Below are 20,970 nucleotides of genomic sequence, written 5' to 3' on the forward strand. Positions count from 1 at the left end.
CCTGCAACGTTCATCTACCCCACAACAGATCCTTACTGCTGCAGAAGGCTCTGGATTGAGCCTAGGAAACATGTGGCCTCGATTTGCTGTTAAAAGAGGCTCCTTGCCCTCTTCCAAGAGAAACACATCTACATACTGTGCTGTTCCTACCTCCAGTTGTGTGGTCATGGGAAGGGCCAGTATTTGGTGTGGGTGTTGGTCCCTTGTGCCTTGTCCAGTCAAAGTTGTCACTGGTTGCCTGTTCCCACTCACAGAAGTCGACATCAAATGTGCAGGACATATTGCAGGCTGTTGGTGAATCTAGAAAAACAGAGTTTTCACAATAAGGTTTGGAATCCTCACTCTGTTCTGACATTGCCCTTCTAGGTCTTCTGCACCCATGATCATGAAAAATTTGAAGACATTATAATGGAATGAGAAGAAGTGACCGATATTGACAAATTGGCTATAAAATATGAAATTTTAAGTGACTGAGATTGTGTGTTATTTTATGAGTTAATTCCTCAGTTATCATCGTAATACACTAATACCCTACATCTTTACACTGTGCCACAGTCATAATTCTTGGTCATTGCAAATTGCTCAAAGCTGTTCTATTTGGCACAGTAGTGTTCATCTGGCTCTCGAAGTTCTGCTTAGACAGAAATCTAGACATTGTAACGAGAATGGTCTGACATTTCTTTCTACTGCTGATGAACTTGGATGAGAAATACTGTCTCAGAATTGGAAAAAGGTTATGTAATGCATTTTAATGTCATAGCCTCATACTTAGGCTGCTATTTCTGCTGGCTTTGATAATCACCTGTGGTAGTTCTAGAAGAAATGTAAGGATATATGGAAAAAAATTTTTTACAATGAGGGTGGTGCAACACTGGAACAGGTAGCCCAGAGAAACAGTAGATGCCCTATCCTTGGAAATGATTCAAGTTTACGGGGCTCTGAACAACCTGATCTAGTTTGAGATTGCCCTTCTTCTTGCAGCGCTTTGGACTAAATGACCTTTACAGGTCCCTCCCAACCCAAACTATTCTATTATTCTATTAATTTCTTGTCTCTAGCCTTAATTCTATATTAACTAGTCTATCTTGGTAAGGGCCTAACAGTGTTACAACTGGAAGGCTGAATGGACCTCAAGGTACACAATTCCCCTTTATTCATTTTAAACCCCTGGTTTATATATTTCTGAATTCATCTTACATGCTTCCTGAAAACCTGGGTCTGTAGACAGGTTGTGTAAGTCACATAATTGACACTTTTCAAAAAAGATAAAATGTTTTATTAAAGCCAAAGAAGTGATTTGTCAGACAGTGCTCAACTGTCCCTGACTGAGATCTTAATTTACAATGTATGTTGTATTTCATGACTCAATTCTGAAAACAGTCGTAGGTTAAAGGTGTTCAAACATCACCTTCTAAAGTGAATAATGGAAGACCATTAGAAGCTTATATTATAAACCAAATTTCCAGAGATGCTAAGCACTTGAAAGTTTCCTGTATTTCCTTTAATCCCCTTTTCTGAAATTCTGCTCAACCTCTTAGTCATTCAAATATATATTTGTAGCATGAAGATTTAATTGGATGGCTATTTGCTAAATGACCTAATGACTTACCACAGATGGTATCTTTCTTCCATTCACCCAGATTTACACCTCCAAGTTCACAAGCAGCAGCATATGCCTCTAAAATCTGGCAAAACTGATCAGAATTTCCCTCTGTAGCACACATGTCATAGACACAGCTCTCAAAGTACAGCTGTGGGGGAATGTGCCAATGGCAGACCTGAAAAGGCCCACTATTTTTCAAAATAGTTTTGCAGAGTTCTTCATATTCTTTCTCTTTTGCTGTGTCACAAGTAGGTGATACAACTGTAACTGGACTACACCTGCATCAAAAATAAGCAGCAGTTTGGTTATATAATACATCTTTGTATTTTGTTCTATCCTGCAAGGCATACCTCAACAGTAACAGAAGCCTAGGCCAAATTTTGTAGATTTGCTGTGTATAGTCATCTTTAGTGTGCCAAACCCCAAAGTGAGAAATATTACAATTCAACTTATATTTCCCCATTAAGAGTACAACTGTGAATTGTTGAGGTATGACTGTCTATCCATAGAATAAAATCGAGAAGGAATCAACAGATCAGCTATCTAAACCAAGCAAGATATATTCAATTCACTATTGCATATAATAAGAGCAGTAATTTGTAGGTGAAAGCATTAATAGACAGATACATATCCAATGGCTATGTTAATCAATGTGGAGCTATCTTAGGAGCTGAATCTGAGAAATACATTTAGACTTCTTATAGTATGATAATATAAAAAAGATATTTTAGAATGGAGAAATAAGAAAAAAAACAAGTTATATGAAAAAAAGGAGTCTGGTTTCAAATATAATCTACAAAGTTCACACAGAAAACCTCTCAAGGGTGGTTTTAAAGTTTCAATGTTTTTTTACCAAAAAAAGTGGAGTTATTAAAAGGTAAAAACACTAGCAAACAAGTAATATCAAAGAGGGGCTACTATGGAATTTAAGTCATGTGTGTTAATTCTATAACTAGATGATCTATGTTTCAGGCATTTTGCTTTTTCCTAAAATATCAGATACTTACGTCCTGTTGTCATCCTTCACTAACCAGCTGTCACCAAATTTATTTGGATCCTGTTCTATGACTTTATCTGGTTTTAGAAAATCATCCAGTTGGTTGTCATTGAATGTCCCACACAGACCACACAGCTGTCCTTTGAGGCTTTCGTCAGCCAGAATGAAAAGCTCCTGGTCACCATCAAACTTAACCTGTATCCCTACAGATGTATCAATGACCACATAATGTCCTTTTATAGCTATCCTGGCTCCATGATTCAAATCCACAGGAAGATAAACCCGAACTCCATTCACCTAAAGAAAACAAAACCCACACAACCAGGTAAGTCAATAAAGCTCTCAGTAACAAAGGGGAGGTCTATACTGCCAGAACTATATCTTTCTTCACCAAGTCAGCTTTATGCTAATGAACAGTGTAGACACAGAAGTTTGAAGCTTAACAGAGGGTTACAGGCTGTATATTTATCCAAAATCTTGAACAGTGCTATTTAATGTAAGTTGAGCTCCGTGCTGTCACAACTACACACATAGCAATACTTGGAATAGCTAATTTAAAGTTCTGGTAAGTACGATCCTGAGAGTGTATAGCAAAAATACTATTTATATTTTAAAGACCAGATCTACAAAATTCAGACTGAGATTTAGTTCAGCAAAAGCTTTCTATTTTAGATGAGGCTATGGATGAAGTTGATACTTTCCTACAACCTCATTTAAAAAAAGATTTGAATTGACAGAAGGAAGCTATGCTGGTTCCTGCCTTTCTGGGGAAGAAAAAAAATCCAAACAACCCCCACCCCCCCCTCCAAAACAAAACCCAACACATTTCTGTGACTTTTAGCATGTGTAGTCTTGGAGCTGAATAAAGCAGAGAAGCCTGATTCATTTCTTTTAGACAAAAATGTAAAGCGAATAGCTGTGATGGATTCGTTACGCTTAAAGTAGCACACTTACATAGGTTTCTTTATTTTTCTTCAAAACAATATGAAGATTTTTCAGTGTGACAGCAACTGAGTTCAAGGCTGTCCAGTTCGGGTTTCCTCTGTGTTCATTTCTGGTTGTCACTGAAAACCTTTCAGAAGAATTTGTGCATGTCTCAATGACAGTATAGTTGCAGTCTCCTTGGAAATGGTACAGTCTCCCATCAAAGGTTATATAATGTGGATCCCCAAAAATGTGGCAGGTGCTGGGATTCAATGGATAACATCCCAGGAGACCATTCTGCACCTTGCAAACTTCGCTTACTTCACAAGTGTCTGAATTGCAAACCACAGTGCCATTTCCAGCGCATACGCATTGGCCTGCACAGTCTGTTTGCCAAAAGGCCTCTCCTTTCTGTTAGAGGCAATAAAACAAAAATAAATTAAAAGAGTAAATGGCAAAGTTGATCTGTGAAATAAGCCCCTGAACTATGTGCCAGAACAAACCTCATAATATCTGCCGTTCTGAAGGCAGCCACAGTTGCTCATGGACACGCACTCTCCACCACTGATGACAAAACCATTGCTGCATTCACATCCTTCTATACAAGGTCTGCTGCAGTTCTTTGATGCAAGAGGGTCAATGCAGGTTGCTGGACAAGCACTGGTGCATGGATTGTAATGACTATTGGGAGGGCATGCAACAGCTGAAAAACAATAACAGGCACTGAATTGACAATCACATCTCACATAAGCCACGACTCAAGACAGATTATTTTGAGCAAGTGACAATGCTGGGTTTTTTTGAAGCTGAAATTCCTTTCATGTTATTATAGAAGAAAGCGAAAAAGAAAACATTCTACAAGATATAAGTTTGAATGCTTAACACATATATGCTAGATGGTGAGCCTCTCCAAATCCAAGTAAAAACTATGCCTCTCTAAGCTAGGTATAATACTTAGCTGCTGATACATTTCTAAAAGTACAGGGATTGTTAAAGTCATTGAACACAGTCTGGAAATAAGCCAACATATTAAAAGCAAAACATCTTCTAAAACTCAGATGTGAGTTCGTATTATCAGGACCTACTGTTACTGCTTTAAGACAGATTCTTAAGATAATGAACAAAATTAACTTCTGTCTGGCAGAAAAAAATGAGGAGACATTACAAAATTTTAATTCTAAATATTTTGAATGTTATGTGAAGATCATAAGATCTCTTAGCTTTGTCACTTAATCACTAAAATCAACCAGTTCAGACAACAAAAGAACAATTCAATGATTCAGATCTCTACAGAAACTCACGGCAGAAGGTCGCATTCCGCCAGGGAAGAAGAGTCACACCGGCTGCTTGGCAGGCGTCAGCGTAGGCCTCCAGAGCAGCACACAGCACCTCCTGGCCACCATTCAGGGCACACAGGTCATAGAAGCAGGTCTCAAAGTAGCTCTGGGGGTTGATCACAGCGTGGCACTTCTCAAAAGAGCCAGGACTGGCAGTCAGCATGCCACAGAACTGCTCCGATCGGTACAGCTCCTCCTCTTCTGCACTGCAGGGTGGGGAGGGGTCGGGGACACCGCAAGATGAGTCACTCTCTGGGACCTGCCAGCTCTCCCCCAGCTCATTGGAGTCTGCGGCTTGCTGCCCGTTGGGCATCATGTAATCGTCCTCCCTACGGCTGTTGAAGTTCCCACACATGCCACAGGTCAGGTTGAAGTAGGTGGTGGGCACCTTCACCTCCACCGAGTGGTCAGTGTCGTAGGACACACTGAGGTCAAAGTCTGTCTCCAGAACAATGTAGCGGCCACTCCTGCTCACCGTGATGGCACCTCCCGCTGCACTCACCGGCAAGGTCTGGCGCACGTTGTTCACCTAGGGCAGACACACGGCAATGGGCCTGGGCCCTGGACTTATCCCTGGCAACGCATCCCTGGGTCTCCTGCCCCAAGGAAATCCCCTCCCAGACCGGGCGCAGCAAACCACAGCCCGCGATGCCCTCACAACCCAGTTGCCCCTCTGGCTTGCAGAGCCGTGGCTGTGTTCTGCTCCCTGCAGGGGCTGCTCTTCACCGTCGGACACATTCCCCATTTGCCTCTTCCTCCTCAACCCCTCCAGAAAAGAAAAAGAAAGCCACCCAGTGGCTTCAGGGGAACCCACCCACACCTGGGACAATGAAGGTGTCTGGTACACACCATCCCATGCCCTGCCAAGAAAAGCCAGCCCTGCCTTGCTGCCTTGCAGCTCTGCCATGCTCATGCCAGCCCCACTGCCTACCAGCACTTGGCTCTTCTCGTTCTTGACAATGGCAATGCGTTCTCCGTACACCTCAACCAGGACTTCGCGCACATAGGACACTCTGGTGTTCCCACGATGCTCGTTCTTGGCCTCAACGTTGAAGTAGGGCAGGGAGGTGGTGTTGGAGCACACTTTGGCCAGGGTGTAGGTGCAGTTGCCCATGAAGTTGTGCGTCACCTTGTCAAAGGTGTTGTAGTGAGGGTCACCGTGGACATGGCAGATGCCGTAGGATTGCTCCAGGCACTCAGGTCTCCCATCCTGCACTCCACAGAACTGGCCCGCAGGGCACGAGGCGTTAAAGCACTGGACTTTGTTTCCCTGCGCGGGACACGTGCACTTTGACGAGCAGGTGTTGTCTGTCCAGAACTCAGAGCCCACGGGGTAGTGCTGCCCGTTGTGCCAGCACCCACACTGCTGGCTGGGCACGCACCGGTCATTGTAGAGCAGGTACCCGCTGTCGCACACACAGCCCTCCACGCATGGCAGGTTGCAGTTGTATGGTGCTATTGGGTCCACACAGGTAGCAGGGCAGGCTGCAGCACACGGCTCGTAGTGAGTGTTGGCTGGGCAGGCTAAGGCTGTGTAGTAAAAGAAAAACCTTTCTATTAATATTTTAAGTACTGGAGGATTGGGTTAGGGTTAGGGTTAGGGTTAGGGTTAGTATCCCATTTGAAATATTTGGGTGTATCTTGGAGTTCTGAGGCAGTTTGATGCATGCCTTTGCTGTCTTACCACCCTTTATTTTCTCTTTAGGTTTGTGTTATTGAACGTTTCACTCATGGAGGGAATTTCCTAGGAGACCTCTTACTGCTGAAGTTGACTGGTTTGAATTCTTGCATTGGGCTGAGGATATTCATGTCATGTTAGTTATTTGTCCTAGTCACAGGATCATAAAATCATAGAATCATAGAATAGTTAGGGTTGGAAAGGACCTTAAGATCATCTAGCTCCATCCCCTCTGCTATGGGCAGGAACACCTTGCACTAAACCATGTCATCCAAGATACCATCCAGCCTGGCTTTGAACATTGTCAGGGATGTGCCATATTTAGGTAATATTCCTGATATTTGCTTATAATAATCTTATATCTTTTTAATTAATATTTTTTTACTTCACCAAGGTCTTCATTATTTGTTAAATAATCAGGATGTACAAGTCCTCTATTCTATTTTTAAGTACTGTTACATGCACAACATGTAGATACCCAAGTTATTCAGAGATTTTAAACACTGAGATTTTCAGGTGAGAAGATGTCAGAACTGAAGTTTCCTGAACAGTCTTTTCAGGTTCCATATGTTTACATGATGCCATTCAGTTTATAATCACAGATTTTCTCACTCTTGTTTTTAGTCTGCTTTCCTAAGAAGATAGATTACAGAATTTTATTGTACATTTCTCTGCTCATCCTCCCACTTACTATATTTGACCCAGCTGATTTATTGGAAATAAGCTGGTGACACTGGTAGAGGACAAAAACATACCCAGGTTCATTAACTGAAATAGGCATAAGGGTAAGAGGAGAGACCCTACAAGATATTTCAGCAGAAAGAACAGCTACAGAGAGGGCTCACTCCTGTTCAGAAGCCATAGAATATATGTGAAAGAAAACTTCAGTAATGCCCCCAGCAGAGAAAATGCTCCACCTAGAGACTGCAGTCAAATGTGAAACAAAAGCCAGAAAGAAATTAGGACTTAGTCATTGAAGTGTTTACAGCCAAGTCTCCAGTCTCCTCATCTCCTTCAGTGCAAAAGGCACATAGAGCACTGAATCACTATTTGCATTGTTTCTGGTGCAATCAGATCTGTCCAGGACTTTCAGGCAGTATTTAAATTCTATTCCAAAGACAAAATGCTTTCTTTATTTGTTGTTTGGGGGGTTTTCTCCTTTTTTCCCTGTAATATATGCTTGAACGCTTGAGAAATGTTCTTGATGTAATGTTTACGAACATTCACAGAAGAAAGGTCATTATTCCCATTTAATCTCCAGCTTAGACTTCTGTCTATTACTTCAGTACTTGACATCTTTTGTCAAGTATTTTGTTTCTGTCTCCTCTACATCCTCAACTATATTCTCCAATTCCATTATCGTGGTTAACAATCCACTGCACAGGCTTCTAGCTTTAGTCCTGGCCTTTAATTCCAGGCTGCCTACCTGTGTTGCTTCCTCTCCCATCTGAAACCATGAATCACTATGCCTGTACAGAACACACTGATGCCATCCACAGGGATGAATGGCCAGCAACCCCTCCTCTCTTATACATATGGGAGTTTGTGCCACTGATAGTGTTTCCAATACTGTCCTTCTCCCTTCATCCCAATTCTCCTGCTCAGCTTGTCAGATGTGCTCCTCCTTCATCCTGCTCTATTTGCACTGACACAAACTATGAGATCAAGATAGTCTCTCTGTTCAATCTCAAAAGTTATTCTTCCCGTCAACTCTAATTTTATTATTCTTGCAAGACCAACAAGCTCTGACTCCTGGACCAGCTACCTAGCCTGTGCTTCCTGGTCCTTGGCTCTCTGCCTAGCCAGTTTCAACCTATTCTTCCTCTCTTCTCTAGACTTCTAAACAAATTCTCATTTTGTTTTCTAGCTCCTACTTGCTTCCATTAAATCCAGGGTCTTTCTCTTAGCCTATTCATTAGTCCTCTTCAGCTCCTAGTTAGAGCTCCTTTCTCACTGTCCCAGATTGCTTGGATTCCTTATCTCCATCTACAGCTCTACCTCATATCTGCTCAGGCTCATATAATTTCTATGTTCATGCAAGTTATCCACCTTGATGTGTTTTTGCTGAGGTTGCTGCAAGAGGAGAAGACACAGCTTCCCTTCTGTTAACTGGGTGTCTGATCACTATGAAGTAGAGAGGCTGGGAGTATAGGAGAAGGCAGCTCAGACTCTCAGCAAGAAGGGTGCATAAAAACCTTAGACATCTACTAAGCATGTTCAGAAAGACTTTTTTTTTTTTTCTCTCAAAGACATTTGAGTTTAGGCATAGCATCTTCAGAAGGTAAAAATCCCTCTAAGTCATATGCCCCTGACACACCTAATACCCCTGAACAAATATTAGAGACTAGAGGATTTCAAAGCAAAAGCCTCCTATTCTATTTTAAGATGGACTAGACAGTATTTTCTCCTTTCGTCCAAAGCAGCTTAACTATTTTCACTAGACCTTTCCCGAAAGAATCAGAGGACTGTATGCAACCCTGAAATCGTTAACATGAACAGCCAAGATTCACAATGGCATATGAATCCAAAACAATGTTTTGTACTGTTCTGTACAAGTAATACAGAAGTTCTTCAGGAAGTCCTAATTACATCCTCCTGACAAATGGTGATTTCCAGTAAACTTTGATACATACGGCAGAAGGTTGCATTTCTCCATGGTGTCAGCTGGACTCCTGCAGATTGGCACATGTCTGCATAAGCCTGCAGGTTTTGGCAGAGGGCTGCATTGTTCAGATGAAGTTCACAGAGATCATACTGGCAGGCTTTAGAATAACTCTGTGGATCAATTACTGAGTGGCAATTCTGGAATGGACCACTGGGATCTGTGATCAGACCACAATATTCATTGCTTTGGATGACATGTTTTTCATCAGCAGTGCAACTTGGAGTATGACCATCATCTGGCAGGCATCTAATGTGGAAAGAAAAAAAAAAAGTGGAAAAATTCACCAATGAAACCGGGATGGACTAGCGCCTAAGATGCTTTTCAACTCAGATCTAACAAAACTACAGGGTTGACCCAGGATAGGCATGACATATTTTAAAGCTCTACATTTCAAACACTTAGGATAGAAATTCAGATTTTAATATGATTTCAACCTTATAACCTTTGAGAGGCCTAGAAGAAATCCAAATATTTGTTTTGGCTTTCTTTTAAGTCAAGCTTTCTACATAGAAAATACCTAGAGGAAGGGCAAAAAAAAAGTAAAAGCATTCAAAGTTAAACCTCTACTATCATTAAATAATACACTGTGAAATTATAAAATAAATAGTGAAGTATCTTCAGAGGAGTTCAAATAGATCTTCAAGTATTAGCATTAATATACTATAACAATACCGAAATCTTAGTGGCATCTGCAGTGTTTTATTCACATTTTCTCTTTTTAGGCACAGTTACATTTGTTATGGAATTTTATCCAGACAGATAAAAGTAAGCACACTGACAAGAATATGTTTTGTCCCATGTGCCTGACATTTTTGGCACACATACAACATTTGCTGAAAATACTTATCATTGCATAACCAACAGCTAAGGCCCAGCATGGCATTTGCAGTCCTACCTGGAATCATTGTAAACTTGCCAACTGTTGCCAAGGCTGGCTGAGCTTGTTTCCATCTCTCCATCTGGGTTAAGGAAGTCATCTGCCTTGTGCCCATTATAATTTCCACATATTCCACAAACTTTAGACATATAGGTACTGGGAATAGTGATTTCTGCTCTGTGATTTCCATCAAACCTGACATTCAGCCCAAAGTCAGTAGTAACCACAACATACTGCCCACTGAGGGAAATACTGACACCCTGCACCAAGGTGAGAGGGAGCACCTGGCTGACTCCATTAACCTGCAGGCACAGAGAAGGACAGTCATTACAATAACGTTAAAAGAAGTATTTTTAATCATGACCCTCTTAGATCACACCCCTTTCCTGAGCATAGGACTTACACAGTGAGCAGTAAGAATTCCTATTGGGTTAAGTATTATTTACCATGAATGTGGTGTATGTGGGCATAGTCTAAGACCTGGAGGCCATCATAACATAGCTACATAGTTTCCAAGTGCAGTCAAAGGGAGCTTGGTGAACCAGGCCCAACTGGCAGAAGTGCAAGACTTAGCATGATCTCTCAGCAGCAGTCTTTTATTTTGGATCAGATAAGATTAAAAAAAAAGGTAGTTAGAATCAATTCTCAGACAATTTTCAGGGTAGGTCAAATCTTGAAAAAGCTTCTTTTTGTCTTGTTTGGGTGGTTCTTTTTCTCTTTCAAATGTCATGTTTGAAACACCAGACAATAAAAAGTAAGCACCCAAACAAAAACCTTCAAATTCTTTAAAATTTACTAAAATTAGTATCTACTTTGAATATTTGTTCTTATTACATACGTAAGAAAGTCTGGTTTACTTAGAAACATATATATAATAAAATAAACACATACATAATAAAAAATGTAAATAGAAGGGAAAGCTATAAAAGCTATACAAGTTATAAAAGCTATACAAGTTATAAAAGCTATAAAAGCTATAAAAGAGAAGCCACAGACAAATGTGGATATATGAGTTTACTATGTTTGTAAGATCAAATCTGAAAGGTCTCAGTGCACATTTTAAACCTTGTCTCCTGTCACATAAATCACTATACTGTTTTCTTAAAAGAAGGGTGGTAATAAAGTAAGGTGACCTACTCCTTTATTGGGGGTTTGAATCAAACATGTCTGTTGTCCCTTTATGGAAAGGTGCCATAAAGAAGCCTTAAAATACAATAACTGGCAAAGTGACACAATCAGTGAGTGTGAGGAGAGCCATCAGATTGTCACTCTAGGACTCTCATCTGGCCATGCTTTATAGCAAGTGCCAGGTGTCAACGGAAGTTAGCAGTGATGTCTAATAATTAGAAATAAGCATGCAGTTTTACAGGCTACCACTCGGAATCAGGAAATAACTACCAGTGTAGACCAGGTTAACGCAGGGCCTTTTTATTCCCTGATTCAGACCCAGCTTGAGCATGCAAGGCAAGCTGGAAAGATGGGCTAGCCCACCAACACCTTCTGGGGTGTCAGTTCTAATCCCAACTTGTAGCTACAAAGCACAAAACTGTAGCCTATGATTTCAGTACTGAAATTCCAATCTTAAGAACTCCACACTACTCCTACTCCTAAATATCTGATTGCCCTCTAAATATTACTGCATGTGTGCTGAAAATCTGTAGTTGTTCTTCTTTCAGGCTATGAATTACTAATGATAGAGAGTGGGCTCTAACCTTACCTTAACAACTCTGTTTTTACCCAGATTAATCCTGTAGCCATACACATCAACATCCACGTATTGGATGTAAGACACGCGAGTGTTGCCTCCCCTGTGCTCGTTGGCTGCTTCTATGTTGAAATAGGGCAGCGAACTGTTGCTCTCGCACAGCTTGGAGAGGGTGTAGGTGCAGGTGCCCATAAAGTCATGATACTGCTTGTCAAATGTGTCATAGTGAGGATCCCCATGTATACTGCAAATTGCTTCTGGAGACAGGAAAAAGGAGTATGTTCTCATTAACACATGGATACGTCCCGAAAAGCCACCTTGCTGTGCAGTAGGAAAGCACAACCATGCCCATTTTATAGATTACATATGGAAAAACTGAAACAGAAAAGGCAAATTTATATGGCCATAACAGAGATACCCAAAGAAATCAACAGAAACAAATAAGTAGCACAGAGAGTAAAAACTTTAGGGGTCCTTCTACAACCCATTGGCTAGCATATGATTGGCTAAAATTACCTGTCACTGAAGATGGTGTCGATTCTGTTGGTGCAGTTGGTGGTACAGGGGTAGGGACAGCTTCTGTTAACAGAATACCGTGAGTTGCAACATTATAGGGTGAACACTACTTACACACCAACATACATTAATTTCTTCTTATTCTTCACCAGCATAAAGTTAGAAGTGGGGCTGCCTATATTTAAAAATGAGGATACATGGGGTTTTTGAGTGCTTAGAAAAGCTTGTCTGATTCTTAGATTGGTCTGCAAGTGAGCAGCCTGTCAACAGATGCCGTATAGCAGAAAAAAAGTAATTCTCAGGGCACTGGCAGTTTCTAATCAGAGAGTTCTGTTGTTCCTTCAAAATTATATTTATTTCCTGGGAATGTGACAGCTGTAAGAGCTTTCTACTGACAGACACAACAAACAGTCATGCTGCAGAGTCTTCCCTCCTGCCTGCTTCTGCTTGCTAATAAGCATTTGTATCTCCTCCACCTATTTTTACCCATCAGAAAGATGTCTTCTAAAAGAAGTGGTCCTTTTGGTGTACTTGTATGTGTGGTCTAGAAACACCAGGGTGAGTATTCTGATGTCATGTTCATTAACCTGGTGACATGCCAATGAATGTTGGATCTGAATCTCTGGAAGTACAACAGACTAACTTCAGAGCATGCATGCATTCACTCCTGCCCCTTTGCAAAACAAAGAATGCTCTCCTCATTCAGGTACTCTTCTACTGCACCCTAACGAGCCTCCCCCCTGTGCACTGAGTGTGTGTTAACAGTCATTGCACAAGGAGGTGACTAAGTGATGAATTGATTCATGGAAGGTAATGCTTTCCAACCTACTTATAGATGCACTATAGGTGTATAATCATTCAAATGAATACACAAGTAAGGCAGTTGTTCTTCCATATCACTGACATTGCTAATGACAGTATTTATAGGAATTAAATAGTAATACAGAAAAGAAGTTATATAAGAACAAGTTAGAGATTTTTGAATAATGATTCAGTAACTACATACTATGACCATACTGCTTTTGTGCTAACTATACGATTCAAACTGAGCTGGATGTGGGGGTTTTCCAAAATACTTACTATTTATAATATAGAAGAAACCAATAGACTTCACGTATCTTGAAGTCTAGTTTATACTGAAAAAAACTTCACAAACTTGCCTTGGAAGCTAATTTTTCATGTGACAAATAGACATGTATCTTATAAGTTGATTAAAATACCTATTCAATCAAACATTCTTGTAGAAACAAAAAGGTTGGGAGGACTTTGACTTTTCTGGACCTAATAACTCACTTAACTTTCATCACATTAGTAGCTATATTGTACAAGAGGGAGAAGCACTTTTGGAGTTATGTTAGTGCACCATCCAGTGGCTGAATCACACACCTGGAAATACATCTGGTGCAAATACACCTGGAAAAATGAAAGACTGGATCTCGTTAGCCCTCAAAAAGAAAAGACCCCAAGTATTTTTCACAGAATTTAAAAGAAAATTTTATGTTCTAAGAGCATGGACCTGAATAGAAGTCCTTGTCTTGGCTAGCATAAATTTGAAACATTTTATTGTCATTATATGAGTAGTATTTCACAAAGACTGAGGTCTAATAAGACCTAACAACACCTTCTACGTGGTTTCAGCAAGTTTCTTGTTCAATTCACATTCTGTAAGTAGTGCATGCTTGTCAGTAAAGATGGGATGAAACTGTATTTCACTTCCAGATTCTAGTCACTCACAGCTTGTGCCAGTCTTAGCTGATTTGTTACAGGGTCAAGGCTCAAGCTCACGTTGTTGACTTATAGTCAGATGTGGTAGTGCAACTCAGCTTTATTAACTCACCATTACCTCTTTTTATTGCAGCACTTTGTATTTGCTGAGCTTGTATGAACTGAGATTTGCTGCAAAATGCCAATTACAGCATTTTAATCTGGAACCCAAGACCAGTCTGTATACCTTTGGGTGGGTTTAGAGTTGCACTTCAGATTTAAGGTAAAGTTTGCTGGACCTTGTGAAAACGGTCATATTTTTAGAGAATGGGACAGCTTATTCTCAACATTGAGGTGGTGTGGAAAGATTTAGGAAGAATCACAGCAAAAGAGATAGCACTGAAGTGAAGGGAGCTGTAAAGTTTTTGCCACTTCTCTTTTGTGGTTCAGGGTCATGAGGAGTTTCTACATAGAACTGAGTAACGATCAACAGCTTGAACAGAGATGAAGAAGTATACTCTAAGGTGAAAAACCAGGCTTACCACAGGATCCATCCCTTACTCTCACATTGTCCAGTGCCGTATCCCCATACTCTGTCAGTCCTCGGACAGCCTCAAAAATTACCTAGACAGGAAGAAAAGTGAATCACTGCATTTCTTTAGGCAAATGACAGACCCTCAGCATGTTTTCAGAATATTCCTTCTGGTCTATCTCTAAAGGCATTAAGTAAAACTGAGGCTAGAATTTTCCTAGCTTCCCTCAGAAGCCTAGAACATATATTCTGTAATAAAGTAAGGACTTCAGGAAGCATTGCCCTATCTTCTGCTGACTGATAAATCAGTTGTCTGGATTCTACAGAGAAGTCCAATATAAGCAGCATCTCACCAGGGTTCAAGGCCAGGTTGGACGAGGCCTTGGGTGATATGGTTTAGTGAGAGGTGTCCCTGCCCATGGCAGGGGGGTTGGAACTTGATGATCTTAAGGTCCTTTCCAACCCTAACTATTCTGCGATTCTATGATTCAAACCCTAACTCAGAGCTGATAAAACTTCATTTAATTAAGGCACCTAAAGACATTGACTGTGAAGAAGGGAAGAAAAAGAGGAAAACTAAATATATTTTTATCCCCTAACAGCACCAGTAAAATTCAGGGGGTTGTTTGTTTCTTCTCATAGTTCATCAGCATAGTGCATGAGATCATTATATTTACAAAATATAAACTGAGCAGATCTTGAGATTATATTTTTCTGCCTTACATGTTCAATCTTTTACAGCCTGCAAAGGGAGAATAAATGCTGATAATGTACAAATAAATTTATTCTGAAGATATATTACCTTTATCTTTCTCTCTGTTAGAAAACTATGAGTGATGGCACCATAGTTCCACAAGGAATTCTGGCTTCCTTTTCGACTCCACACTGCAGACTCCCCCATGCTGTCTTGGATAAGCACTCTCAGCTCATTCATTTCTTCTGACCCAAACATATAGTACCAGAAATCTATGCATATTTTTTCAGACACTATAATATCTGGGCTCTCAAGTCTGTTAGTGTCAAATGGGATCAGATTACTTGCTTCTTGGTAGATGAAATAGCCTTCTGCATAGGAAAACAAACAAACAAACAAACAAAAATGGAGATGGTTGAAGCTTTGTAGATTGTCAGATGTCATTTAAAATTCAAGTACAGCCCAACTCTGAAAGAAATAAAGGGCATCTTTAGTAGTGCAAAGTTGAGAGTGCTTGGAATTTACATTGCAATGGTTAGCACCATGTAGTTAGCCAAATCAGAATGTGAGCTGCAGAGCAAAGCAAATATATCCCATCTCACATGAACCATTAATAAAGATGTAGGCCTTTTTCATGAGACAGCACCTCCAGATACAGTGCCTTACTGATCCATGTTCACTTTCTTCTTTCCTCTAAGGAAAATAATACAATCTGCTATATACCTTCTCCTGTGGGATGTATTTTTTGCTAAAGATTTTGGTCTCGAGAGCAAAGCCCAAGCACAGGGAAGATTCCAACCTGCCAGCATTTTTTTTAATTTCAAAATGGAAGGGACAGTAATTAATGCAGATATTTCCATCAACATATTTAGGTTTTACATTATGAAAAGGACAAAAACTTTCAAAATTCAGAAACTCGCAGTATTTCTTTTAGGATTTGAAACACTTTAGTCTGAATTGCTTCAATATGAGATCATGTTTTGCTTTACTAGGGCTGAAATTTTTGCTTCCCTTGGGCTAAGATCAAAGCTACATTCCCCAGCATGGCTGAAATCAACTCTCCCATCTGACTATGGAAAGGAATCAGAAAGGAATGAATAACCATTTCTGTATGGGAAAGTATTGTTCCACACATAGCATCTAACATTCATGTTTTAGTTGGTGAGAAAATGTAAGTCACATTTAAAGGTATATGGTCTGTACTGAATCAAAACCCAAAACATTATTGTGTAAATCCAAATTAAAAATATTTAATTTCTTCTCTCAACAGTCTATTTTAATTGTTCAGTATCAGAATATTAAAAGTGCAGAAAATAATTTAGCAAAAATCGTAACTCTGTTCTGATCCACTTACTGAGCCTGACAGCAGTTGAGCTTTCAGTCTTGGGATAATTACAGAAAGCAATATGACTGCAGACTGATCACCCATAAATGGTTCTGCTGGTGCAAAACTAGCGGCTCAAACACATAAAGATGGAGCAATAAAAAACGCTTGTTTAACCAGTTAGACCCCAGTTTTTCAGTCACGTATAGCTGAGGACAAGCTTTTTAAAGATATTCTTCGATTTCAGACTTGATCTTTTAAAAGTTTACTAGAGTGAACATCATCTAGTGCCATCATTAAGTACAGCCATCATTAAATGTATTGCCATTAACTGGTATCAGTGTAATTTGGGCACGAGCCCTCTCTTGAATCTGTTGCACATCACTGCATTTTCTGTGAGGCCTTAACCATGACATAACTAGGTTACTTCTACTTTCACACACTGATAAAGTTTTCCAACTCAGTTTAATTTACTTGTAACTGACAGTGAAAGGTCAAAGACAGGTGTCAGCATGAAACAAAACTGGCACATTGCAAGGGGTTTCATGAATCTCTTTTTCAAAGAAAGAAAATAAAGATAGTCATAAGGAAATCAACAACGCCATATCTGAGCACTTACTTCCGTCAGGATAGTCTCCATCAGGACCCGTTCCATCAGTCGGAGTATCATGCTTGGTTCGTATCCACAATCCCTGGTTGGGACTGCAAGGCTGGGTCCAGTCACAAAATGGTCTTGAGTTGTTGTTAAAATCACATCTGGTGAGGTAAGCTGAAATACACCACATCAAAGTAAGGAAGAGCAGCTAGTATGGTCAAAATCTGCCTGGATGTTAACAGCACTCATGACATGCAGTTACCTGTTTCAGGATCCCATGCTCTCAAGCCACCAGTTGGTCTTTGCTTGATCCTGCCAAGAAAAACAACACAGTGAAGCCCTTGTGGAATTAATGACTCAAAAACTATTTAAGAAAGAATGCTGGGACCTCAATGTATGTCTTTGGGTGTTTCACTGAATAACTGAATAGATCAAGGTCCATGTCTGACTCTTTCTCTTCTCACACATACTTACTCCTTCATGATGAAGCTCAGAGAGTGAGTCAAAGGTGGAATATGTTCATTTCATCTCATGTGGAGGAACTGTTTGCTTTGTAATCCCACTGAACTGAAAGGAGATCAGTTCTGGTACAGGGAGCTACATAAGGGATGGATGGATGCAGCTCAGCTCAGACAGTAGTAGGATAAGAGCAAGGACTTGCTCGTGGCATTGTCATCCCTGCTGTTGCAAAGTGGATAAATGCCTGTAAACTAGTGTATATGTAACTCTGTTATTTGTTGGAAGGCTACGTATTTCTTTTAATTCCTGCAAGACTCTCATGACACTGAGAGTCACCTCATTCAGCTCTTCGAATTAACTCTGAAAATGCTGCAGAACAAAAGCAGTTACAAATGTACATTCCTTGTGGTGCTATACGCTCCACAGAGATGATTTGACACAAGACCAAAATCCCACCACAGATCACAGCATAAATAGCTCTGCTCTTTGGGTGTTTTGTATAGGGACTGCAAGGCTGCCATAGTAGTTCTTGACATACTCTGACAGTGGCCCACAGTTTCTGGAGGAAGGGTTCAGTTCTAACCTCTGTGGTGTCTCCTTAATTGTTCTTATTGTACTTGACACAGTATATAGAATCTGCCCTTAAGTGAATGCATCACAGTGAATGGCCCCACTGCCCTTCAAAATCCAAGCAATGATATTCAGAGAAACTAGGGAGATTAGGAGCAAATATCACACAATCAATTCATCAGTGAAATGCAGCAAGCAACTGGAGAACTGACCAAGCTAAGGCTAAGGAGGAAAGAAAATATGGAAAGAGAGATAAAGTAAGAAAATTTTCTTCACTGTTCCTTCTTGGATCTCTTCTCTCATGAAAAAGGGAAAGCTGTGACAAGTTGCCACTCATCTCTATTCAGTGCTATTTTTAATTGTTATAAATCAGGTAAGTCCTAAGCCAAAGGTTAGTCTAGATATATTCTAGTGTTCTGTAACTACTGTGGTTATTCTGTCAAGATCTCTCCTCTTCAGATGTGCCATTAAGAATCCACGTTACAGGTTTTTCACACAGACAGGAGCCAGTGCAGAATTAGGCAAAATTAAATTATTCAACTAAATTAAAAGTTTAAATTATTTCTTCTTTTTTTTCAATGACGTGGTTCAGTTGTACAATATTCCACATTGAAAAAGGGAAGAAACATTCCACATATAAAAAGTGAAGGAAGGATAATTATCATTCTTCCTGAATTAAGCTGAATTCAGTACTGTGCTACTTACCCTGTAGTATTCGGCACTGAAATACAGAATAAAATCAAAGTGTATTGCAAGCGCCAGAGGGTCTCCATGCTAGAAGACAGAGTAAAGTCTTCTGTGTGGTATAGTTCGCATAGTAATCCACCAGCTGTACTCAGTGAGGAGGAAATGAGGATGACCTACAGTGAAACAGAAGAATATATTGACCAGAGGGTGGAGGCGATTATAAAAACCTGTCCAACCATATATGGTTAAGCTTCCTGGGTTATCAACCTTGAGAAAAGCACATGTGATCCAAAAGCTCATATTCACTTCAAGTGTCACTTGCTTTGACACTCTTAGTTGCTTGCTGGAGAAATTGACTTGATTTTGGCAATTTTTGTTTTTACTATTTTATATTTTTAAGAGTCTGCAATTCTAAAGAGATTTTTTCTTACATTGATAGCAAGACAACTTTCTTCATTTAAAACTTCTGCCCAGCTTTTACTGCTATCATAAGTGAGGTTCCTCATATTGACTGAATTTCTCCCTTTCTGAAATCAGCATTCAGCAGAGCTGATAACAAGCTTTCAATTTACTCAGTCATGTTTTTGTGGGCACAATTCACGAACTTGCTGAAATAGTATTGTTCCCACATCAGCCCTGCTTGAAAATCAAATGGTCATTTTCTGGGCTGTAATGGAGTCTCTGTTGGTTACTGGCACAGAAAAAGCAAGTGAATCTTTCCCACTGATGCTTTGTCCTTCGCTATTCTGTTCTTTGAAGCATTCCTTGCATCAGGGCCTAAAGAAATGGTTTGAAGGCAACCAAATTCCTTACTTCATCTGGATTTTATGAGTGATGAGAACCAAAGGAGAATCTGAAAGTGTACAGTGTTTCCTTACATTGCCAAGAAACCCCAGACCACAGCTCTATTTTTGTATAAAAGAAGGATGCCTCTGGGAGTGGGGCTTTCTGGGAAAGCGGCCTCTTAGTTACAAGCATTTTTCCTTTATGATTATATTCCAGTGATTAAGGTCATTAAGGCTTCATAATGTAAGCCTGTAATTTCTTCTACTCCCTTTCCCCCTACTCAGCACAAAATATTTTCACTTGCCGTTAACAAGTAACTTAGGAGGCTGATCACATAAACAAGAGAAATAAGGGAGGATCAAGACTAAGCAAAAATGTAAGCAGAAATACAAACATATTTCAAGTTAGATCTTAACTGCTGTGTTGACAATGGGCCTGGGGGCAATTCTGCCACAGGCTCATGCCCCACACAAGCCCCACCAGAGCCAAATGATGGATGCTTATGTAACTGGCAATCATCCCTCTCCAACGAAAATCCCTTCCTAAGAAAATGTGTATATTTTTGGTAATCAGTTAACAGGGAAGAGAATTCTGTGATCTAGACAAAGAAACTTATTTCCTGCACAAAACCACTGAGCACATTCAGTATGAGAGGGAGAATATGACTGACCTTCATCTGAAAGTTGCATTGAGCACACTGCATTTTCAGCAGGGCTGCTGAGATGCTGGTCCAGTAAGTGGCAAATCTGTAAAGGTAAACAGTAAATCCTTCCATCCAGATGATGCACAGCTCCTGACCCCTCCTCACCCATGGCAAATATTAAGCACTGCAGTACATGAACACCCCTGTCAGTAGAACATGGCATGCTCTCCAGCCATGCTGTGTGACCTTTTCTGTCTATCTGTCACTCCTGCTTAATGCCAGCTCAGGTACTCTGTAAAAGGTGAACTGGGATACTGATTAATAACTACTTTTATATATGGGAAGGATGACACTAAAATTACTTGCCATCTGATGCCGTGGGATGTGACAGTATCCTGCAATCCTGACAACCAAACCGATCACCTTGCAGGCCTACTATTTCTCTTCTCTACCCACATGCTTTGTATCTCTGAAAGGCTCCTGGAGACACTGCCATTTGTATATCAGTCTGGACTGCACAGCAACCTGAGGAAGAAGAACAACAACAGTTCTTCATTTCTAATAACCATGAAGCTAAATTTTTTCCCAAGAAAGGGCACTTAGAGACAATCTTACAAAGAAGTTATGTTTTACTTCTTCCTTAAACCAAGGATGCAGGTGATGGACACCTGGCA

At 40.3% G+C, this 20,970-nt stretch overlaps 1 protein-coding gene across 1 annotated transcript in view; it reads right to left on the reverse strand.

Moving 5' to 3' along the window:
- The window catches only part of LOC133222055 (IgGFc-binding protein-like), a 56,668-nt gene extending 39,128 nt beyond the window's left edge, over window positions 1–17,540 (reverse strand). The window contains 15 exon segments of the mRNA XM_061371399.1: window positions 151–300; window positions 1,610–1,881; window positions 2,611–2,897; window positions 3,555–3,935; window positions 4,028–4,227; window positions 4,826–5,390; window positions 5,793–6,391; window positions 9,173–9,450; window positions 10,100–10,383; window positions 11,799–12,043; window positions 12,303–12,365; window positions 14,549–14,630; window positions 15,341–15,603; window positions 17,176–17,325; window positions 17,414–17,540. Of these exon segments, the coding sequence (XP_061227383.1) occupies window positions 151–300; window positions 1,610–1,881; window positions 2,611–2,897; window positions 3,555–3,935; window positions 4,028–4,227; window positions 4,826–5,390; window positions 5,793–6,391; window positions 9,173–9,450; window positions 10,100–10,383; window positions 11,799–12,043; window positions 12,303–12,365; window positions 14,549–14,630; window positions 15,341–15,439 (3,505 nt within the window). The 5' untranslated portion in view covers window positions 15,440–15,603; window positions 17,176–17,325; window positions 17,414–17,540.
- Window positions 17,541–20,970: the final 3,430 nt, after the last annotated feature.

This window comes from Neopsephotus bourkii, unplaced genomic scaffold, assembly GCF_033783945.1.
Source record: "Neopsephotus bourkii isolate Nb327-2 ecotype Australia unplaced genomic scaffold, CSIRO-AGI_Nbou_v1 NB_1574, whole genome shotgun sequence".
NCBI lineage: Eukaryota > Metazoa > Chordata > Aves > Psittaciformes > Psittacidae > Neopsephotus > Neopsephotus bourkii.